At 42.4% G+C, this 18456-nt stretch overlaps 1 protein-coding gene across 2 annotated transcripts in view; it reads right to left on the reverse strand.

The window, feature by feature from the left end:
- ric1 (RIC1 homolog, RAB6A GEF complex partner 1) overlaps positions 1 to 17406 on the reverse strand; it is a 45314-nt gene extending 27908 nt beyond the window's left edge. For both annotated transcript variants that reach the window (XM_085279648.1, XM_085279647.1), the window contains exons 1-2: positions 16788 to 17406; positions 12392 to 12499 (exon numbers count right to left, since the gene is read on the reverse strand). In XM_085279648.1, the coding sequence (XP_085135774.1) occupies positions 12392 to 12499; positions 16788 to 16928 (249 nt within the window). In that variant the 5' untranslated portion in view covers positions 16929 to 17406. The remainder of the gene's footprint in view (positions 1 to 12391; positions 12500 to 16787) is intronic.
- Positions 17407 to 18456: the final 1050 nt, after the last annotated feature.

Below are 18456 nucleotides of genomic sequence, written 5' to 3' on the forward strand. Positions count from 1 at the left end.
GACCTCAGGAGGAAAAAACCTGTGCTGGGATATTTACACTGATATGGACTGGTAAAGATGTCAGAAATAAGAGGATGCGCCATCGTTTGATGGTAATAAAAATGATCATCTTATAGAGGGCTGAGTTTAAAGCAACTCTAAAAATCAAAGTGACATAAATTAGGAAAAAAATAATAATAATAATAATAAAAAATAAAAAAAAACGCAAACTCTGATTGCAAAAACTCAAAATGGAATTCAGTAGTTCCCCTTTAGTCGATTCACTCGGTACAACACGTAAGAATGGGATATCATGCCCTCGCGTGTCCTGGCTGAAGAAACCTTTATTCACGCCTTTAAGGCAGATGACGTGTGATGACACGCGCACGGCCCCGCCTGCACATATAGCATCACAGTCATCCCTCAGTTCTTACGCTCTTCACCTCGCTGAATCCGCGCTTTCCAGCCACGCACGTTTGTCGGAGCACAGAGTGGCCGCGTTTCATCGCTGCCTCGCTCAGTTTAATCACCCACCCACCCAAACCGGGGGCCGGACCTTCTCTCCAGGGGGGGTCCTCTGGTGAGAGAACGGAGGTTACACCCTTTAATAGTGGCTCAGATTTGGGACCTAGATACCCTGGAAGCAAATAGATATTTTTGCTTCCAGGGTAAATACTCACTGCCCCCTGTTCTTCTCCATAATTGACCATGATGCACCCTTGGGCTTGGATGCGCTAGCGCACCAATGGCCAGACGTGCTCCTGTATGCATTTCCCCCAGTAGAAATTATATCTCCAGTTCTAGAGAGAGCGCGTCGGCATTCCCTCTCTCTGATTCTAGTGGCCCCTTGGTGGCCCACAAGGTCGTGGTATGCAGAGATAATCAGCCTGCTAGCAGCGAGTCCTTGGCAGCTTCCTCTCCACAGGGATCTCCCCTCTCAGGCTTGTGCAGAAGTGTTTCATCCGCGCCCAGACCTGTGGCGCCTTCATGCTTACCTGCTGAGAGGTTAAACTTGATTGCTAAGGGTTTGCCACCTAGTGTGATAGCGACAATTCAGAGCGCTAGGGCCTCATCTACTAGAGGCTTGTACGCTTACAAATGGCGAGCCTTCGAGCAATGGTGCCAGGACCGCCACACTCCCATTTCAGTGCTCTATTGTGGATGTTTTGACATTCCTGCAGGAGCTGCTGGATAAGGGCCTTTCATTTTCGACAATTAAGGTTTATTTAGCAGCTATATCTGCTTGTCATATTGGCTTTGACGGGGTGACACTAGGTGCACATCCCCTCGCCATACGTTTTCTGAAAGGAGTTCACCGGCTGAGGCCCGTGCTTAAGTCCAGTGTCCCTGCTTGGGACTTGTCTTTGGTGCTGGAGGCCCTTTGTAGCCCCCGTTTGAACCCATTGAGTCTGTGGATATGAAATTTCTTTCATATAAGACTGCATTACTTCTCGCTTTGGCTTTGGCAAAGCGAGTGGGTGACCTTCATGCGCTGTCTGTGCATCCCTCCTGCACACAGTTCTCTCCTGATGGCCACGAGGTCGTATTGCGTCCAAATGCTGCCTATTTTCCCAAGATCATGCCTGCATTTTATAGCTCAATGGAGTTTGAGTTGCTGAGCTTTTGCTCCCCTCCTTTTGCATCTGAGGAGCAGAGGAGGATGCATTCTCTTTGTCCAGTGCATGTGCTACGTACCTACATTGAGCGCACTCAGAATGTGCGTTTATGTGACCAGCTGTTTGTCTGCTTCGCTAATCCAAATAGAGGTAGAGCTCTGTCGAAACCGAGGCTGTCCCACTGGATTATAGAAGCTATCTCACTGGCATACGGCACCAGAGGTCTTGCTTTGCCCCACGGGGTGAGAGCTCATTCCACCAGGGGGATGGCGACCTCATGAGCTCTTTTTAAAGGGGTGCCTGTAGCTGATATTTGTGCGGCAGCTAGTTGGGCATCACCGCACACTTTTGTGCGGTTTTATCGGTTGGACGTTACAGCCCCTTCGGTGGCTCATGCTGTCCTTTCCGCTGGGTCTACCACTCACTAAAGATGTGGTGGTCCGATTCCGGTTCGGTGGCTGCTCTGCAGGGCATGTATATATGTCCCATACTTATGTGTTGTACCGAGTGAATCGACTGAAAGGGAACGAATAGTTATGTCTATAACTTCTGTTCCCTGAAGGAGAGAAATGAGGTACAACACAAGGTGGCCCCACTGAGCAGTTTGGCTCGGTGAAGAGCGGCTATCAAACTGAGGGATGACTGTGATGACAGCGGCTATATATGCAGGCGGGGCCGTGCGCGTGTCATCACACGTCATCTGCCTTAAAGGCGTGAATAAAGGTTTCTTCAGCCAAGACACGCGAGGGCGTGATATCCCATACTTATGTGTTGTACCTCTTTCCTCTCCTTCAGGGAACAGAAGTTATAGACATAACTATTCATTTGTATGGGGCTTATATGCTTGAGTGCTTGCTTTACAGCATCGGGGCATGCGCCTAATGAGACGATGGATGGCATCCTGGGGCATCTCCTCCCAGATCGGGACTAGAGCATAATTAAGCTCCTGGACAGTCTCACACTGAACCTGGCAGCATCAGGGGGGTCAAAACATAACAATACACAGTCCCATGCGAGCCCAACTAAACCGGTCATGCTGACCAATGTTCCAGGCAGCACAACATTCTCCACGGCTTCTCCAGACTCAAGGTTAACCTGCTCTCGTCTGTGAAAAGCGCAGAGCGTGAGTGGTGGACCTGCCAATCCTGGTATTTTATGGCAAGCTGGCTCCACAGTGCCGCACAGGGAGCACAGAAGCCACTAGAGGACGTCAGGCCCTCAGGCCACCCTCATCAAGTCTGTTTCTGATTGTTTGGTTTGTTTTTTGTTGCATTCCTGTGCCCAGTACACTTACACACTGACCCGACTGGGAAACAGTCATCGCTATGAGAGTCTCACTCTTAGGGCCTGTAACAGCCCAACACCGGAAACCACTACTTACATCCACTAGTATAAACACCTAAACAACACATAACTGAAATCAAGATCACAGCACCAGTCACAGGACTCTTTGTGCAGAGGAGTTCATTACTTCAAAAATAAAGCTCAAATTATTAACTGCAACAAGTGTACCAAACTACACTTGACAAAAAGTAACAGTAACTCAATATAAGTTGTAAACTAAATGCACCAACAATATATAGTTATAGGATGTTATCATATATGATATAGTTTTATAGTTATAATTATGTAGTTATGTAATAACTACATAACGGGGCGACGGTGGCTCAGGGGGTTGGGAATCGCATCTGTAACCGGAAGGTCGCCAGTTCGATCCCTGGGCTCTCTGTCCTGGTCGTTGTGTCCTTGGGCAAGACACTTTACCCTACTTGCCTACTGGTGTTGGCCAGAGGGGCCGATGGCGCGATATGGCAGCCTCGCTTCTGTCAGTCTGCCCCAGGGCAGCTGTGGCTACAACTGTAGCTTGCCTCCACCAGTGTATGAATGTGAGAGTGAATGAATAGTGGTATTGTAAAGCACTTTGGGTGCCTAGAAAAGCGCTATATAAATCGAATCCATTATTATTATTATTATTATATTAATTATATAGGACATAATCACATTTATATATAGCTATATTACAGCTATATTTTAGTTATAGGACATAGTTTACGGTTACTTTTATATAGCGCTTTTCCGCATTAACTGAGCATCTAAAGCACTTTTTGTAACAAGCCACATTATCCCATAGACACGAACATGCACAATCGCACACGCATTATATAAACACACAGAATGTTAAAGATAAAACAGGAATGAGCGCTGCCTGTGTTTACAAAATATGATACAGTGCTGAAACTGCTGACTCTTTACTTTTAGCTTTCAGTTCCTTCTTTAAAAACCAAAATAAAACGAAACCCTTTTGACCCTAATCCTTTTTCATTTTAGAATGTGTTTATAAATGTATGCTAGTAATATAACTATGTATGTTGTGCATCTGTGTGATAGAAAATTGCACCGTATTCTTGGTCAGTCTTTGGTGAAAACACTTTCCTGAGTGCTGCAGTGTGAGAGACTAAAAACAGAGAGGGAACACGTTGGCCTCGGAAAGATCCCAAAACACACACACACGAGAAAAGCTAAATGGTAAGAAGTATTTCCCGTGTCTGAAGAACGTCATCCTTTCTTGACGCCAACCACACGCAGAAGTCCATCCCTCTCCCTGCTCTGTCAGTTGCTTTACTTATTTCTCTGTCATTCTCATACTCACAGACACACACTGAGCTAAAGATAGTCATAGCTATGGTTTAGTTAGCCTCAAGGCCTGCAGTCAAACATCTGGAAAACAGCTGGTAGCTGAATTAAGGACTACTGCCTGGGCAATGGTGGCTTTTATTGTTCTGCAGTCCAAATCTGTTCCCTCTATAATTAAACTGCAGTGCTAATGAAGGTGTGAGGATTTATGGCATTGTGAATAAGCAGCTTGTCAAGACACCACAAATCCTGTGAATGCTTCAAGCAAACTTGAGACCTGTAAGCCTCGATGACTTCTTATGGTTGCATCATCTTTACCAAACAAATGAAGTGCATGAACATAACTCCTTTCAGCAGTAAGTAAACCCAGGAAGTGAGTGGTGTGTGGGCCCTAGTATTTTTAACTTCTGCACCTGCTCCCTGTTGTGCCGACAGACCGAGCCTGGGACTTACTGCTTTCTCAGACACGTTCATAACATTCATTCATGTATACTTTGGCACTCTTGCAGCAAGGAAAAAAGGTGAGTGAGAAAGAGAGGTGAGATTATTGCACTAATATTTGTTCCACTGTCTTTTGGGTGGGGGTGGGGGGGGGGGGGGGGATTACCAGCATATTCCCCATATTTTCTAGCTCGGAAGATGTAAAAGCCAATCAGAAAATAGCATCTGCTGAATAAGCGTATCTGCTTTGCACACTGCAGTATTTGTACACTGGAGCAGCTTCTTTAACACCTGATTCTACAGAACGGATTCAAGAACAAGAGGTAGTGTTTTGGGACAAACGAGCACACTGCCACACCTCTGAACAATGTATTGTGCCCTTGACAGTTTTTTTACATGGAAATGCAAGGGAATCTAACTAAGGTATACCAAACTCCACAAAACACAAACAGGGGATATTCTGCCATTTATAGCCAAGTGGCAAAGTGACCATACATAGCATTATTTGAGACAGATTTTACAGAAATTTTACAGACGTGAGCATCAGAATGGAGAAGAAAGAAAACTTTGAATGTGGTTGCTGGTGGACTGAGTATTTCAGAAACTGCTGGGACTTTCCTGCACAACCATCTCTAGAGCTTACAGAGAATGGTTGGAACAAGAGAAAATGTCCAGTTAGCAGCAGCTCTCTGGGTGAAAAATGTCTTGTTAACACCACAGGTCGAAGGAGAATAGCCAAACTACTTCAACATCCATCCCTACGTGACCACAATGATGGTGCCTTCCAGCAGATTAACAAACCATGTCATGATGTTCAGATCATCTCAAATTGTTTTCTTGACATCAAAACGAGTTTTCTGCACTCAAATGACCTCCACAGTCTCCACATGTCAATACAAAAGAGCACCTTTGGCATGTTGTGAAATTAGAGAATTGCATCATGTATCACCTAACAAATCTGCATCAAGCCCGTGATGCTGCGTGATGCCTTCATTTCAATGTGGACCAAAATCTCATAGGAATTTTTCCAGCACCTTCTTGAATATATGCTGTGAAGAATAAAGGCAGTTCTGAAGGCAAAAGTGGGTCCAACCCAGAACTAGCAAGGTGTAACTAATAAAGTGGCCAGTTAGTGTATATATTAAGAAAAAACTCAAAGTACATATAAAAATTACACAATTAAAACTCCTCATCCTCTGGCTGCATGCCTCTGCAAGCATGGATACTAGCACACCCAAACACAAAGCAGTGGATTTTTTGGAGCAGACACTAATGATCCTAATGAATCAATGCTCTGTGTGCCGGTTGTTTTGATGCCTATCCTTTTGTTTTCTGTCTTGGCAGTCGTGCTATGTGTTGCTGATCACATGGCCTTTAGAACCCGCTTGACTCATCTTCTGACTTAGACACTTGTTTTGTGAGGTTACTCAACCTGACACTTCCATCAGACAGTTATCCCAGTAGCTCAGCTAACAATCATGACCAACTGTAACCAATGACTTCCTGTATGTACAGTAGGCATTCCTGCTCAGGTATCAAGGTAGGAAATTTTGAATGGAACTAGATGATAATATATGAGATGAGCTCCTATCAAACATTTATCCCCACAAGCTCTATCTTATCTTGCATGCAAAAAGAGAAACAGCCCGATTCCACTAACACTGCTCATCCTTCTTTATGTGCATCAGTATGTTTGATAGAACAGATGCAACGTCCGTCTGTTACGTTGCTGAAGAAGACATTAGTTCAACACAGAGAGGGGTCACAGGCAACATGTACCAGTGATTACAATTGAAAATGTATACTTTACAGCGTGCAGATGTACACGCACACACACACACACTTTTAAGATGTGGAGATGTGACAGTAAAGGAAATATCTGTCTAAACTAATATCAATAAGCATGTGTGCTTAAATGCTAACAGATGGTGGAAGAACATTTCATCTCCGCAGACATTACCATGTTTTCTACGTCCTATCTGACAGGGGAGTAACATGGTAAGATCCTCTGGACAATTATAACATCTCTACAAACGTGATATCATTTTGTACAACTTCTAATCTACTTATTAGTGCTCTTTAACATAAAATTTCTTTTTTTTTTTTTGGTCACCAAAATGATTTTTGTCCTAATAGTGAAACCCCACTCCCAAACAAATCCAAATTTGAAGGCTTGAGTGGTGGGGTGGGGGAGTGAATCACTCCACCATTCCCAAATTATCATTAAAATGGTTACATTTAAGCAACAAAAACTCACACAAAAATATGGTTTGAGTTGCCATTTCTTTAAAGCTTTATCGTCTCTGTTACCATAATAAAGCATGGCCACTGAAGAATCTAGACAACGTGCTACAGACACAAAATATACTTCCTCTTGATATACGTTAGTTATAAAGTCGTCCCTGATGTCCATAAAAAGAGTCAAATAAATCGATATTTTTTGTGACCATTTAATTTTTATTTTTATTTTTTTGCAATGAGGCCAGGCTGGTTTGGCAGGGCATTACAGTTCCACTTTGGCAGAGAACAATTTGCTTCACTTCAAGCCAACTGCATACTTAATCAGTGTTCAGCAAAGGATAAAGTACCGTATGACACTATATATTAGGAGCAAAGTGTAACCACAGCACAGACATTGTTGCGTCACTGTAAAATCCTTTCTGTTCTTCTGCAACTAGTCCCCCTTCGACATTCCCTGTGCTTTTCAGAACGCTGAGCCCCTCTCAAGTTAATCTTGTCTAAATTATCTCTAACTGTCGACACTTTTACAATTCTTCGCGTCGTTGTTGATGTTTTGCCGTTATTTACTTAAACAGCTGCAGTAGACTTTTTGAATGCTGCAGGCTATTCCGTTCGTGCAGCATTAAACCCGGAGCTGCTTGTGGCCTTTTGAAAGTTGTAGACCTGACACAAGTCAAAGCGTGTTTAGCTTCAAACTTGCTTTTTTGAAACACGTGGACATGACAGTATGTCAAGAGTTCATGTTTTTCAATCAAAAACGCCAGAATTGTGAACACTGATGTACAAATACTCACAACAGGTCCATATGGTTTATGTCGCTTGTGCGATTCTGCCTTATTTTTATCCACAAAGTGTTATTTTTCTTGACTTAATGTTATATTTACTGTTATATTATAGACCTTAAACATGCAAACTTCACAGTAATATCACACCATAGTTAACGCTGCAGTATGTGTGACTGAAAGTGATGTCTGATGACGTGGACTGCTCAGCAACTGTGTTTCAGTGCTATTGCCGTCATTCACCTCCTACATCGTTCCCTCGCTCACCTGGAGACCGCTGGGAGCACTGTGAGAATCATGTTCTTTGATTTCTCCAGTGCCTTCAACACTATTCTTCCCACGGTCCTGAAGGACAAGTTGGAGAACTCTGGAGTGGACCATCACCTCACTACCTGAATTTTGGACTACCTCACCGACTGACCACAGTATGTGAGGACTCAGGGCTGTGTGTCGGACAGAGTCGTCTGCAGTACGGGGGCCCCACAGGGAACGGTTCTGGCTCTGTTCCTCTTCACCATCTACACTGCAGACTTCTCCCACAACTCCACCCAGTGTTTTCTGCAGAAGTTCTCTGATGACTCTGCAATAGTCGGCCTCATCACTGATGGGGACGACAAGGAGTACAGAGGACTGACTCAAGACTTTGTGGACTGGTGCCAGCTGAACTACCTACAGATCAACACCAGTAAAACCAAGGAGCTGGTGGTAGACTTCCGCAGGCACAAACATCCTCCACTGCAACCACTGAACATCCAAGGTATGGACAAGCTGTGGACAGCTACAGGTACCTTGGTGTTCATCTGAACAACAAACTGGACTGGACTCATAATTCAGACGCCCTCTACAGGAAAGGTCAGAGCAGGCTGTACCTGCTGCGGAGGTCTTTTGGAGTGGAGGGCCCACTCCTGAAGACCTTCTATGACTCTGTGGTGGCCTCAGCCATCTTTTATGGTGTGGTCTGCTGGGGTGGCAACATCTCTGCTGGGGATAGGAAGAGACTGAACAGGCTGATCCGCAGGGCCATCTCTGTTCTAGGATGCCCTCTGGACCCAGTGAAGGTGGTGAGTGACAGGAGAATGGTGGCTAAGCTTTCATCCCTGTTGGAGAGATTTCGCAGGTCTTTCCTCCCCACTGCTGTCAGACTCCACAACAAAGACTTCAACTGATCAAACACATTATTAGTCATACTAATATTATTGTAAAAGTGCTACATCCACAAGCATCTTAGAACCACTAATTAAATCTCCATATGTAACAAATCCCAACAGTCATCATCTGTGTCTATCAAATATTGAGATTCACTGGTAAGAAAAGTGATTAATGTTGCACAAACTAACCATAATACACATAAAGATGTTATTAGCGATTTCAGACAGTCATGTAAAACACCGATCCCAGCATAAACTTTTACTTCAACCGCGCATGTACAGTGGGGCAAAAAAGTATTTAGTCAGCCACCGATTGTGCAAGTTCCCCCACCTAAAATGATGACAGAGGTCAGTAATTTGCACCAGAGGTACACTTCAACTGTGAGAGACAGAATGTGAAAAACAAATCCATGAATCCACATGGTAGGATTTGTAAAGAATTTATTCGTAAATCAGGGTGGAAAATAAGTATTTGGTCAATAACAAAAATACAACTCAATACTTTGTAACATAACCTTTGTTGGCAATAACAGAGGTCAAACGTTTACTATAGGTCTTTACCAGGTTTGCACACACAGTAGCTGGTATTTTGGCCCATTCCTCCATGCAGATCTTCTCGAGAGCAGTGATGTTTTGGGGCTGTCGCCGAGCAACACGGACTTTCAACTCCCGCCACAGATTTTCTATGGGGTTGAGGTCTGGAGACTGGCTAGGCCACTCCAGGACTTTCAAATGCTTCTTACGGAGCCACTCCTTTGTTGCCCGGGCGGTGTGTTTTGGATCATTGTCATGTTGGAAGACCCAGCCTCGTTTCATCTTCAAAGTTCTCACTGATGGAAGGAGGTTTTGGCTCAAAATCTCACGATACATGGCCCCATTCATTCTGTCCTTAACACGGATCAGTCGTCCTGTCCCCTTGGCAGAAAAACAGCCCCATAGCATGATGTTTCCACCCTCATGCTTCACAGTAGGTATGGTGTTCTTGGGATGCAACTCAGTATTCTTCTTCCTCCAAACACGACGAGTTGAGTTTATACCAAAAAGTTCTACTTTGGTTTCATCTGACCACATGACATTCTCCCAATCCTCTGCTGTATCATCCATGTGCTCTCTGGCAAACTTCAGACGGGCCTGGACATGCACTGGCTTCAGCAGCGGAACACGTCTGGCACTGCGGGATTTGATTCCCTGCCGTTGTAGTGTGTTACTGATGGTGACCTTTGTTACTTTGGTCCCAGCTCTCTGCAGGTCATTCACCAGGTCCCCCCGTGTGGTTCTGGGATCTTTGCTCACCGTTCTCATGATCATTTTGACCCCACGGGATGAGATCTTGCGTGGAGCCCCAGATCGAGGGAGATTATCAGTGGTCTTGTATGTCTTCCATTTTCTGATGATTGCTCCTACAGTTGATTTTTTCACACCAAGCTGCTTGCCTATTGTAGATTCACTCTTCCCAGTCTGGTGCAGGTCTACAATACTTTTCCTGGTGTCCTTCGAAAGCTCTTTGGTCTTGGCCATGGCAGAGTTTGGAGTCTGACTGTTTGAGGCTGTGGACAGGTGTCTTTTATACAGATGATGAGTTCAAACAGGTGCCATTCATACAGGTAACGAGTGGGGGACAGAAAAGCTTCTTACAGAAGACGTTACAGGTCTGTGAGAGCCAGAGATTTTCCTTGTTTGAGGTGACCAAATACTTATTTTCCACCCTAATTTACGAATAAATTCTTTACAAATCCTACTATGTGAATTCATGGATTTTTTTTTCACATTCTGTCTCTCACAGTTGAAGTGTACCTCTGGTGCAAATTACTGACCTCTGTCATCATTTTAAGGGGGGGAACTTGCACAATCGGTGGCTGACTAAATACTTTTTTGCCTCACTGTATGTTCCCTAGTGTGTCCAACCAGGCAAGTCTGACAGCAAGAGCCGTGTGTCAGCCTCTGATGACACTTTAGTAAACTAAAAAGGGAGCTACTTCAATAACCTCCAACAAAGCACTGCTCCCACTAAAGATGGAAACAACTAACGTGTTTCATCACTTGAGGCAAAAAACATACAGTTGAGCACAATCAGGCTGTAAATGACGAGATGCTAGCAGCTGGTGACGTGCAACCAAAAAGTAAACAAATGATCCCCCCACCATGACACGAAGAGCAAACAGTGGATGGAAATTATTGATTTGGTTACGTAGTGGAAAAGCAGGGCTTTAAGGAGCTAGTTATAAAACTCGATCGAAGACAAACCAATAGAGGAAGGAAGATACATTTCAGCATTAGTTATTTTTAAACTAAGATGTTACGCAGTCATGTTATACTTTTCCTTAAATTTCAAGGAAAGATAACGAGGCTACGTTTGTGTCAACTTTTGACTTACGTTGTGTCACAACTAGAGCACCATAACGCTCCTGCTGCTGCTGGTGGCACCTTTTTCAATCGACTCGCTCTTCAAAGTAGGAAGTGGCTCAGTGCAAAAGGAGGATGGAAAACACCCATTTATTTACACTCATAAATGCTGCTACTTGTGGGCATCCAAAACAAAAACAAACAAAAAAAAAAAACACTGTTCACAAAGTTTTTTTCTATGTAGTCAAAAAAATGTATTGCACATTTCCTTTAAATATTGTGATATACTTCTGAAGCTGTATCACCCACTCCTGGGTGCAACATGTTATATCTAACACCAGCGGTCCCCAACCTTTTTTGCGCCATGCACTAGTTTTGTCTGACAATGTTTTCACAGACCGGCCTTTAAGGTGTCATGGACAAATACAACAAAATAAAACCAAGACTGGTACCAAAAAAAAGAAAAAAAAGAAGGTTTATTCATAACACACGGGAAAAGACCCAGGGAAACAGAGTTAACAATAAAAACGACAAAAAAAAAAAATAATAACGATAAAAACCTTAAATTCCACACCCAAGGCTCAACTCTCACGGCCCGGTAGCAAATGACTCACGGGCTGTGGCCCAGAGGGTTGGGGACCGCTGTCTTACACAACATGAATTTGCTTTTGACCTTTTTTAACTGGGGTTTTTTTCTGCACACTGAAGAAGTTTTGATCTTGCAACCAATTCTGACTTTTAACTTGTTTCTTAAGGTTGGGTTTAATTTACTCACACCTAAAATCAAATGGCCTATTAAAAAAAAAAAAAAAAAAAAAAAAAAAAGGAGAAGAAGAAACAGGCAGAGTTCTTGTAAGAAGGCAGCACAGACTCTTTGCCTTAACTGCATGCGAACCAATCGTGCTTATGTGAGCAGTCAGCCCTCAAAGACATATGTTTGTGTATGCCAGAAAAGGCTGCTTAACCAGGACATAATTGTGATATATGATTGTTTGATAGCACTTGAAAAGAAAAAAAAAATCTCAAAAATATGTGTTGATGTTTACTCTAATATGCGACACAATTTGTCCCAGGGAAACTCAGTCAAAACTACATTTCTGCAGTTGGTATCAACTTTAGTGTTTTGCAGTAACAGAGCTTGGGGGAGAACGTAAGCTGATCAGTCAAACTGCAAATATGATATGACATTGCCAAAGGGTGTACTTACCGCCACAGCTATCATTGAGTCGTCTGGTTTCCATTCTGCTTTCTGGTAGAAGCCAAACTGAGCCGCTGCCTTTGCAGACTCGATATAGCTGACTATCAAAACACTGGGCTGTGGGTGGGAAACAGAAATATGGGAAAGAAAGTGAGCTCTGGAGGTCAAAATCATCTGATTTGATATTAAACAAATAACACTGGAGCTACAAAAGAAAACAGCATACCTCTTGTATCAAGTAATTAATATAGAAATATTTAAAAAATGCTTAAAAAAACATGCTGTGTGACAGCTAGTAACTCATCTATCTACGAAAAAATTAAAATGAAATAAATCCCAGGCAGCAGCCCAGTAAACAATGTCAGTGTGATATTATGACAGCAGCTTTATTTCTAGTGTTGGTTGTGATTGACAGAGATAATCTATAAAGATATTTGTCAGCCAATGTGCTGGAAGGGGATTTGTCGGGAATGATTTATTGCCTCAAATGGTGGGTATTTGGCAAAGAAGAAATACAGATTTGATTTCAAATTCTTTTCCAAAAATGGGATGACTATAATACCTCAGTGATGCCAAAAATCTCCTACCTAGTGAGGCCCATGGACTGTGAAAAATCTATTTTTACTGAGAAAACAAAAGCATGTTGAGGCTTCTCTTTCTATCACGCAAAATGGATAAACTACAGGTGTGTTGCGAAGTTCTCATACAGCCATCATGGGCATAGATGTCATGGCAATTACCGGTATGTGGGTTTTCATGACTTTCATGAACTGTTCTTTTTCCAGGGCTGAATGACTGTACAGCATACATCTATAATGACTTTAAAAAAAAACAAGAACTGGGTGCACAAGGTTCTACAATATCTTTTAAATTGGCAAGACCAAGGCCTATTAAATTCTTTTAGTGATCATGACTACAACTGGTGGTTTTTCTTTGGCAGCATAAAAATGATTTGTTTGATAGCACTCATTGGACTGACCAATGCTCAGAACAATGGGGAATTCCAAGGAACTCAGTGATGACCTAACATTTACACAAGTTGACACAAGGAGCCATTGCTAAACAAATACATCTTTCAAAAAAAATGTACACAAATCCAAGTTACTTGAATGTGTCACCACTTTTCCAAAGGGACAGTTTAACCCCAATGACCTGAAAAATGCTGGAACACCAGCATCACTGTCCATAGTGAAGCAGGAAAAACAAACAAAAAAAACAGTTCAGAGAAATCACTGCAAGCCCAAAGTTAACATGACATTCATGCCTGATATCTGCATGTATACTTATAACCACAACTGTATGCTTGAGGCTACCACCCTTAGTTTACCTCACCTTATTCTCTCTACAGCAAAATAAGAACTAGCCTACAGCTTCAAAAAGAAAACCTGTATGTCCAACCAATAAATTTTCAAGTTTTAAAACAGCTGCTGAAGAGGAAAAAAAATGTGAAAAGATTTGGTTTCTTAAGATCAAGCATCTGGCACAGTATAATTCAACATTCAACAATAACAGTACAGAGCATCAACAATAATGGAAGCTTGAGACTTGCTACAAAAGTATGACTGCCAATTGATTTTACTGCCAATTGAAGTGGTAATCAAGCTTTTTCATGTGTGGGCTTCACTCTGGTGACCTCTCTTCATTCAGTTAATCCTGTCCTTCCACTTACACAATTAGCACCAGAATCATTGAAAACATTTTAAAAGTATGTATGGCATCCCAGAGTGTTAAAGTAAGGCTGTTGAATCAGTTTTCAGTGAGATATAACAAGGATCATTATTACAGTAAAAACAGGACACTGGCTATGGTGAGGTAAAGCAGTAATGTAATTCCAGCTGTGCAACTTTAATGCTGGTATCTACTCACTGTAATGAGACAACGGGCTTAACCATTCCTAACCTATTGTGTCGCTTTCGTAGAATTAAAATTTAATAATGCCAATGATACCTGAACCTGATGGAAACAGAAACCTATCTCCTCATTAGGAAAAGCAAAACTTACTTAAATAGAAGTAGCACACTGACATGTTGGAAGCTCAATAGCTTACTTTTGTCTTTCTACATCAACACACTGGATTTGAAAGGAAACCATCACAGTGAGGTTAGTCTTTACTTTTGGTACTTTCTGTCAGTCACCTGGCAAGACTGAAAACTACTAAGCCAAATTTTTGGTGCCATTTATTTGGTAGAATAATGATTCTATGAAAATGCTGACTTCTCCTTGGGAAAAACCCCTAATTTGCTCATTGCTAATCACAATATTGACAACATTAACAATACCAAAAAAGGATCCAAGTTAAATTGTATGGAAATAAAAGTTTGTGAACTTTTGTTTCCTTATTTTGTTTAAAAATCAAAATTATTTCTTCCTCTGGTAGCCCTGCAGTAGCCTAATGTTAGCCATCTGATAACCCCTAAGCTATACAGAAAAGTTGAAGGACACAATGGACTTAGTAGGGGTGACCAGCACATGTCAAGAGGAAGAAGTTCCTCCAATCGACATTCCTTTTCCTGGATGCCCCACGGATACTTGCAGGCACTCAGAACTCTTAAGAAAGGAGGGGAAACAAAACAAGGTCGCATCCTGTGCAGGTCTCTGGAAATGAACTGTAACCCTGATCCATTGTTGCCACAACTCAATAATATTCAGACTGTGTGCATGTATCACAGACCGTTATAAACAATGTACACAATAGCAGGTTATAAAAATCAATTATATGCTCCCTTTCGATGTCACCATGGCAAAAACGTTCAAATAAACAAGGCCAACAGAGAAGAATTCAAAATACTCTGTATGATGTTGATAAAGATACTGAAGAAGTACTAAAATGGAGGCACACCAAACAATTCATGACCCATTCCGCATTTCTATGGTATTGAAAGCTGAGCTTAGTGGGTAGAGAAGTTCCCTGGAAACAGTGAAAGAGAAACCACATCTACTCTCTGCATTTTTTTTAATTTTAGATTTAAAAAAAAAAAAGTGTGAAAAACAGGAATTAATATGATGAAGCTGCCACCATGTCCAACATCACCTGAATCCCACATGCAGTGACTCAAAATATATATTGAAATATACGTATTTTTTCTTATGCTGTTAGACTTCTTCAATTAACCCTTGTTTCAACAACTTATCAAGAAAGTCCTTGATGTTTTTATTTGCATTTCTTGGGAAGAAGAGATTGCCAATAAAGCATTCATGTGTTTGACAAGCTACTGACCTACCACTAATTTCTACAGTCTGTCCTTCCAAGTTCCATTTTGAATGTCACATCACTGGCATCACTATCTGTTCAGCCCTGTTTATGTTGTTACCACGCACCTCAAAGTCACTGCTCCCTTGGCTCTATACCAGCAGGTTCAGGAGTCAATTAAGCCAGATGTTTTAGATGTTGCAGTGCTCAGAGTTTGGTGTTTTGTTAAGAAACCAGCTGCAGCACAGCATGTTGGCACTTTTATAAACTTATTGGACCGCACCAATAAGTTTATAAATAGACAGAATTAACATTGACTGATTGGTTTAAGTCACTGTGAAATGTTCCTGTCATGTGACGCATTTGTGGCCATGACATACAAAATAAACACCGCGATTATTGTGCTGAGATAAGTGTTGACATTTATTTTGTAACTGCGCTGCCTAAATTCCTGAAAACTACTGGTAAGCAAAACATGTCATGGCATGTTTTGAACACTATTACAAATGTTTTGTTGACAGTAACTTAACCTTTGACCTGTATGTTGCTGGGTAAAACTGATGAGTAGAGCGGAGGTAGCTGTACATGGCTTAGGTGGTAGCGTAGGTGGTCTACCAATCTAAAGGTAGTGGACTGCTCCCTGACTCCTCCAAAGGTACTGACCCCCGCTATGTAGGCATCTGTATGAATGTGTGTAACACTTATAGTAAGAAAGTGTTTTGAATGCTCAACTGAGCAGAAAGGCACTATATAAGTACCAGTCCACCTACCAAAATATACAATTTACTAACATTTGGGCAACTTTAAACTGAACTGCTATAAAGCGTCTATCAGGTGAACACCAATCCACTGTGGTTGAGTTTTGCTGTCAAATTATTGTTTTAACTTAAGTAATGAATGACACATCCACGTGTAATGATGTGTAACGAGTTCACCTGCCGTCTGATATCTGTGTACGTGGAACCCTCTGCCAACACATGAAGGTTAAAAAAAAGAAAGAAGACGTAGTAGTTTGAGTTACTCATATGGGGACACCACAGTTTCTCCCCGTGTTTATTTACGGCACTTAATAAAACATGAAGGGCAGCCGGCCAGGTTATCACCCTCTGCTGCAATGCGTTTGAAATGAAAACGGCACCAGATCACATCTTAGCTAGCGTTTTTTTGTTTTTGTTTTGTCAGCTGATTTCAAGACCGATCAGAGTTTCAACTCACCCGACTAAACCAAACGCTGAGCTGCGTCTCTGACAGCAGAGCGAAGTAAAAGCGCTGGGAGCTGGGCTGGATGTAGAAGGGCTCTTCTTCGCTCCTCAGCGGACAAAGCAGCCTCCGTGGCCAGCCGGTTAGAAAATACATGACGGCAAACTCACTCCGCCTCGGCGCAGCAGTGCCAAATAGTTTGTGGCCCCCTGTTCCTCCTTAAGTGCAATATTTAATCCAGGTGACTCATGAGCGGCTCCGGAAATACAAAAAAAATTATAAGGTATATACAAGCCAGTGTTGACACCGGTTAAGGGTACCATACAGCTTCCAAACAGCCGAGTGAGGCTACACAGCTAGCCCGGGCTAGCGCTGGCTTTTCAACTTAAAGCTAATGAGAAGTCCAAGTGTAACCGAAAACAACAGCGCGCAAACCCGCAGCGTCACCATACGGCCCCAAACGGCGGGTTCAGACTCAAGAGCGGACCGATTAACTTCCACACCCGGTGCCGTGTGGGTTCTAGCGAAGTGTGGATCTGCGGTGTTTAGTAACAGCAAAGCGTCCAGTTTTCACTCCTCTGTGCCTCACCGTCGCCATCTTTCCAAGAGTCTGTCTGACCAAAAGCTGATTGGCTGCAATAGTGGAAGTTTGCGTCCTGTTGACATCTGACGTCACCGCTCCGTTGTGCGAATCCAGGTGGCGGTGTCGGCAGCTTGGCTCGATGCTGCCACCTGGTGGTGAAAATGGAAATGCCTGGGAAAAACAATTTCATAGGGGTGTGACTTAACTGCAGTCTATCTGACATCTTTTAATTGTAATACATTCTTTTTCTTTTTCTTCTACTTTTAATTCTTCTTTTCATTATTATTATTTGCAACCATTTCACTGAATCCTGCAACCATAATCCACATTAGATTTGCTATGTTCTTTTTAAATCAACATATATCAACACAAGCTTTTAACCTAATTATTTAGAGCCTGTGCATCAGTTTTATCTTTTATATCCAGCTCATAAATCCATCCATGAAATGGCGCGCTATTTAGCAGAATAAAAGTATTATTGAAATAACATGGAATTTTAATCATGTTAGTGTATCATTCTTCCCATAATAATAAAATAAAATAAAGTTTGTGGAACAGGACTATGCTGAAGCACTCAGTGAGTGTTGATGGACAAGTAGAGAGAAGGTCAGGAGGAGTTGCACTGGGTCTTTGTGGAGCCAGAGAAAGGGTAGGTTTACAAGATGGATATATGACCTGCTGTGTTGTATGGTTTGGAGATCACAGTGTCAACATAAAGACGGGAGACTGATCTGGAGGTGGCAGAGCTGAAGATAATGAGATTACCACTGGGAGTCCACCAAGATTAGAAATGAGTATATCAGAGAAATAGCTCAGGCTGAGTGGTTTGAAAAATAAGTCAAGAGAGGCAAGGCTGAGATGGTTTGGAGCGAAGGATAGCAGATATACGGGACAAAGGATGGAGCTGCCAGGCAGGAGGAAAACAGGAAGACCACAGAGAAGATTCATTCATGTAGTAAAGGAGGATGTGCAGTTGTTGTGACAGAGGAGGATGCTAGACAGATGCAGGGAAGCAGCTAGATGTTGTCAGCGGCTAAAGAAGGAAAAGAAGCAGTGTTTGTGAGTTTTCCTCCCCATAAACATTTACTGTTTATATATATA

This window comes from Mchenga conophoros, linkage group LG7 (assembly GCF_057382185.1).
Source record: "Mchenga conophoros isolate Kocher_MC1m ecotype Shallow Benthic linkage group LG7, M_conophoros_male_GT1.1, whole genome shotgun sequence".
NCBI lineage: Eukaryota > Metazoa > Chordata > Actinopteri > Cichliformes > Cichlidae > Mchenga > Mchenga conophoros.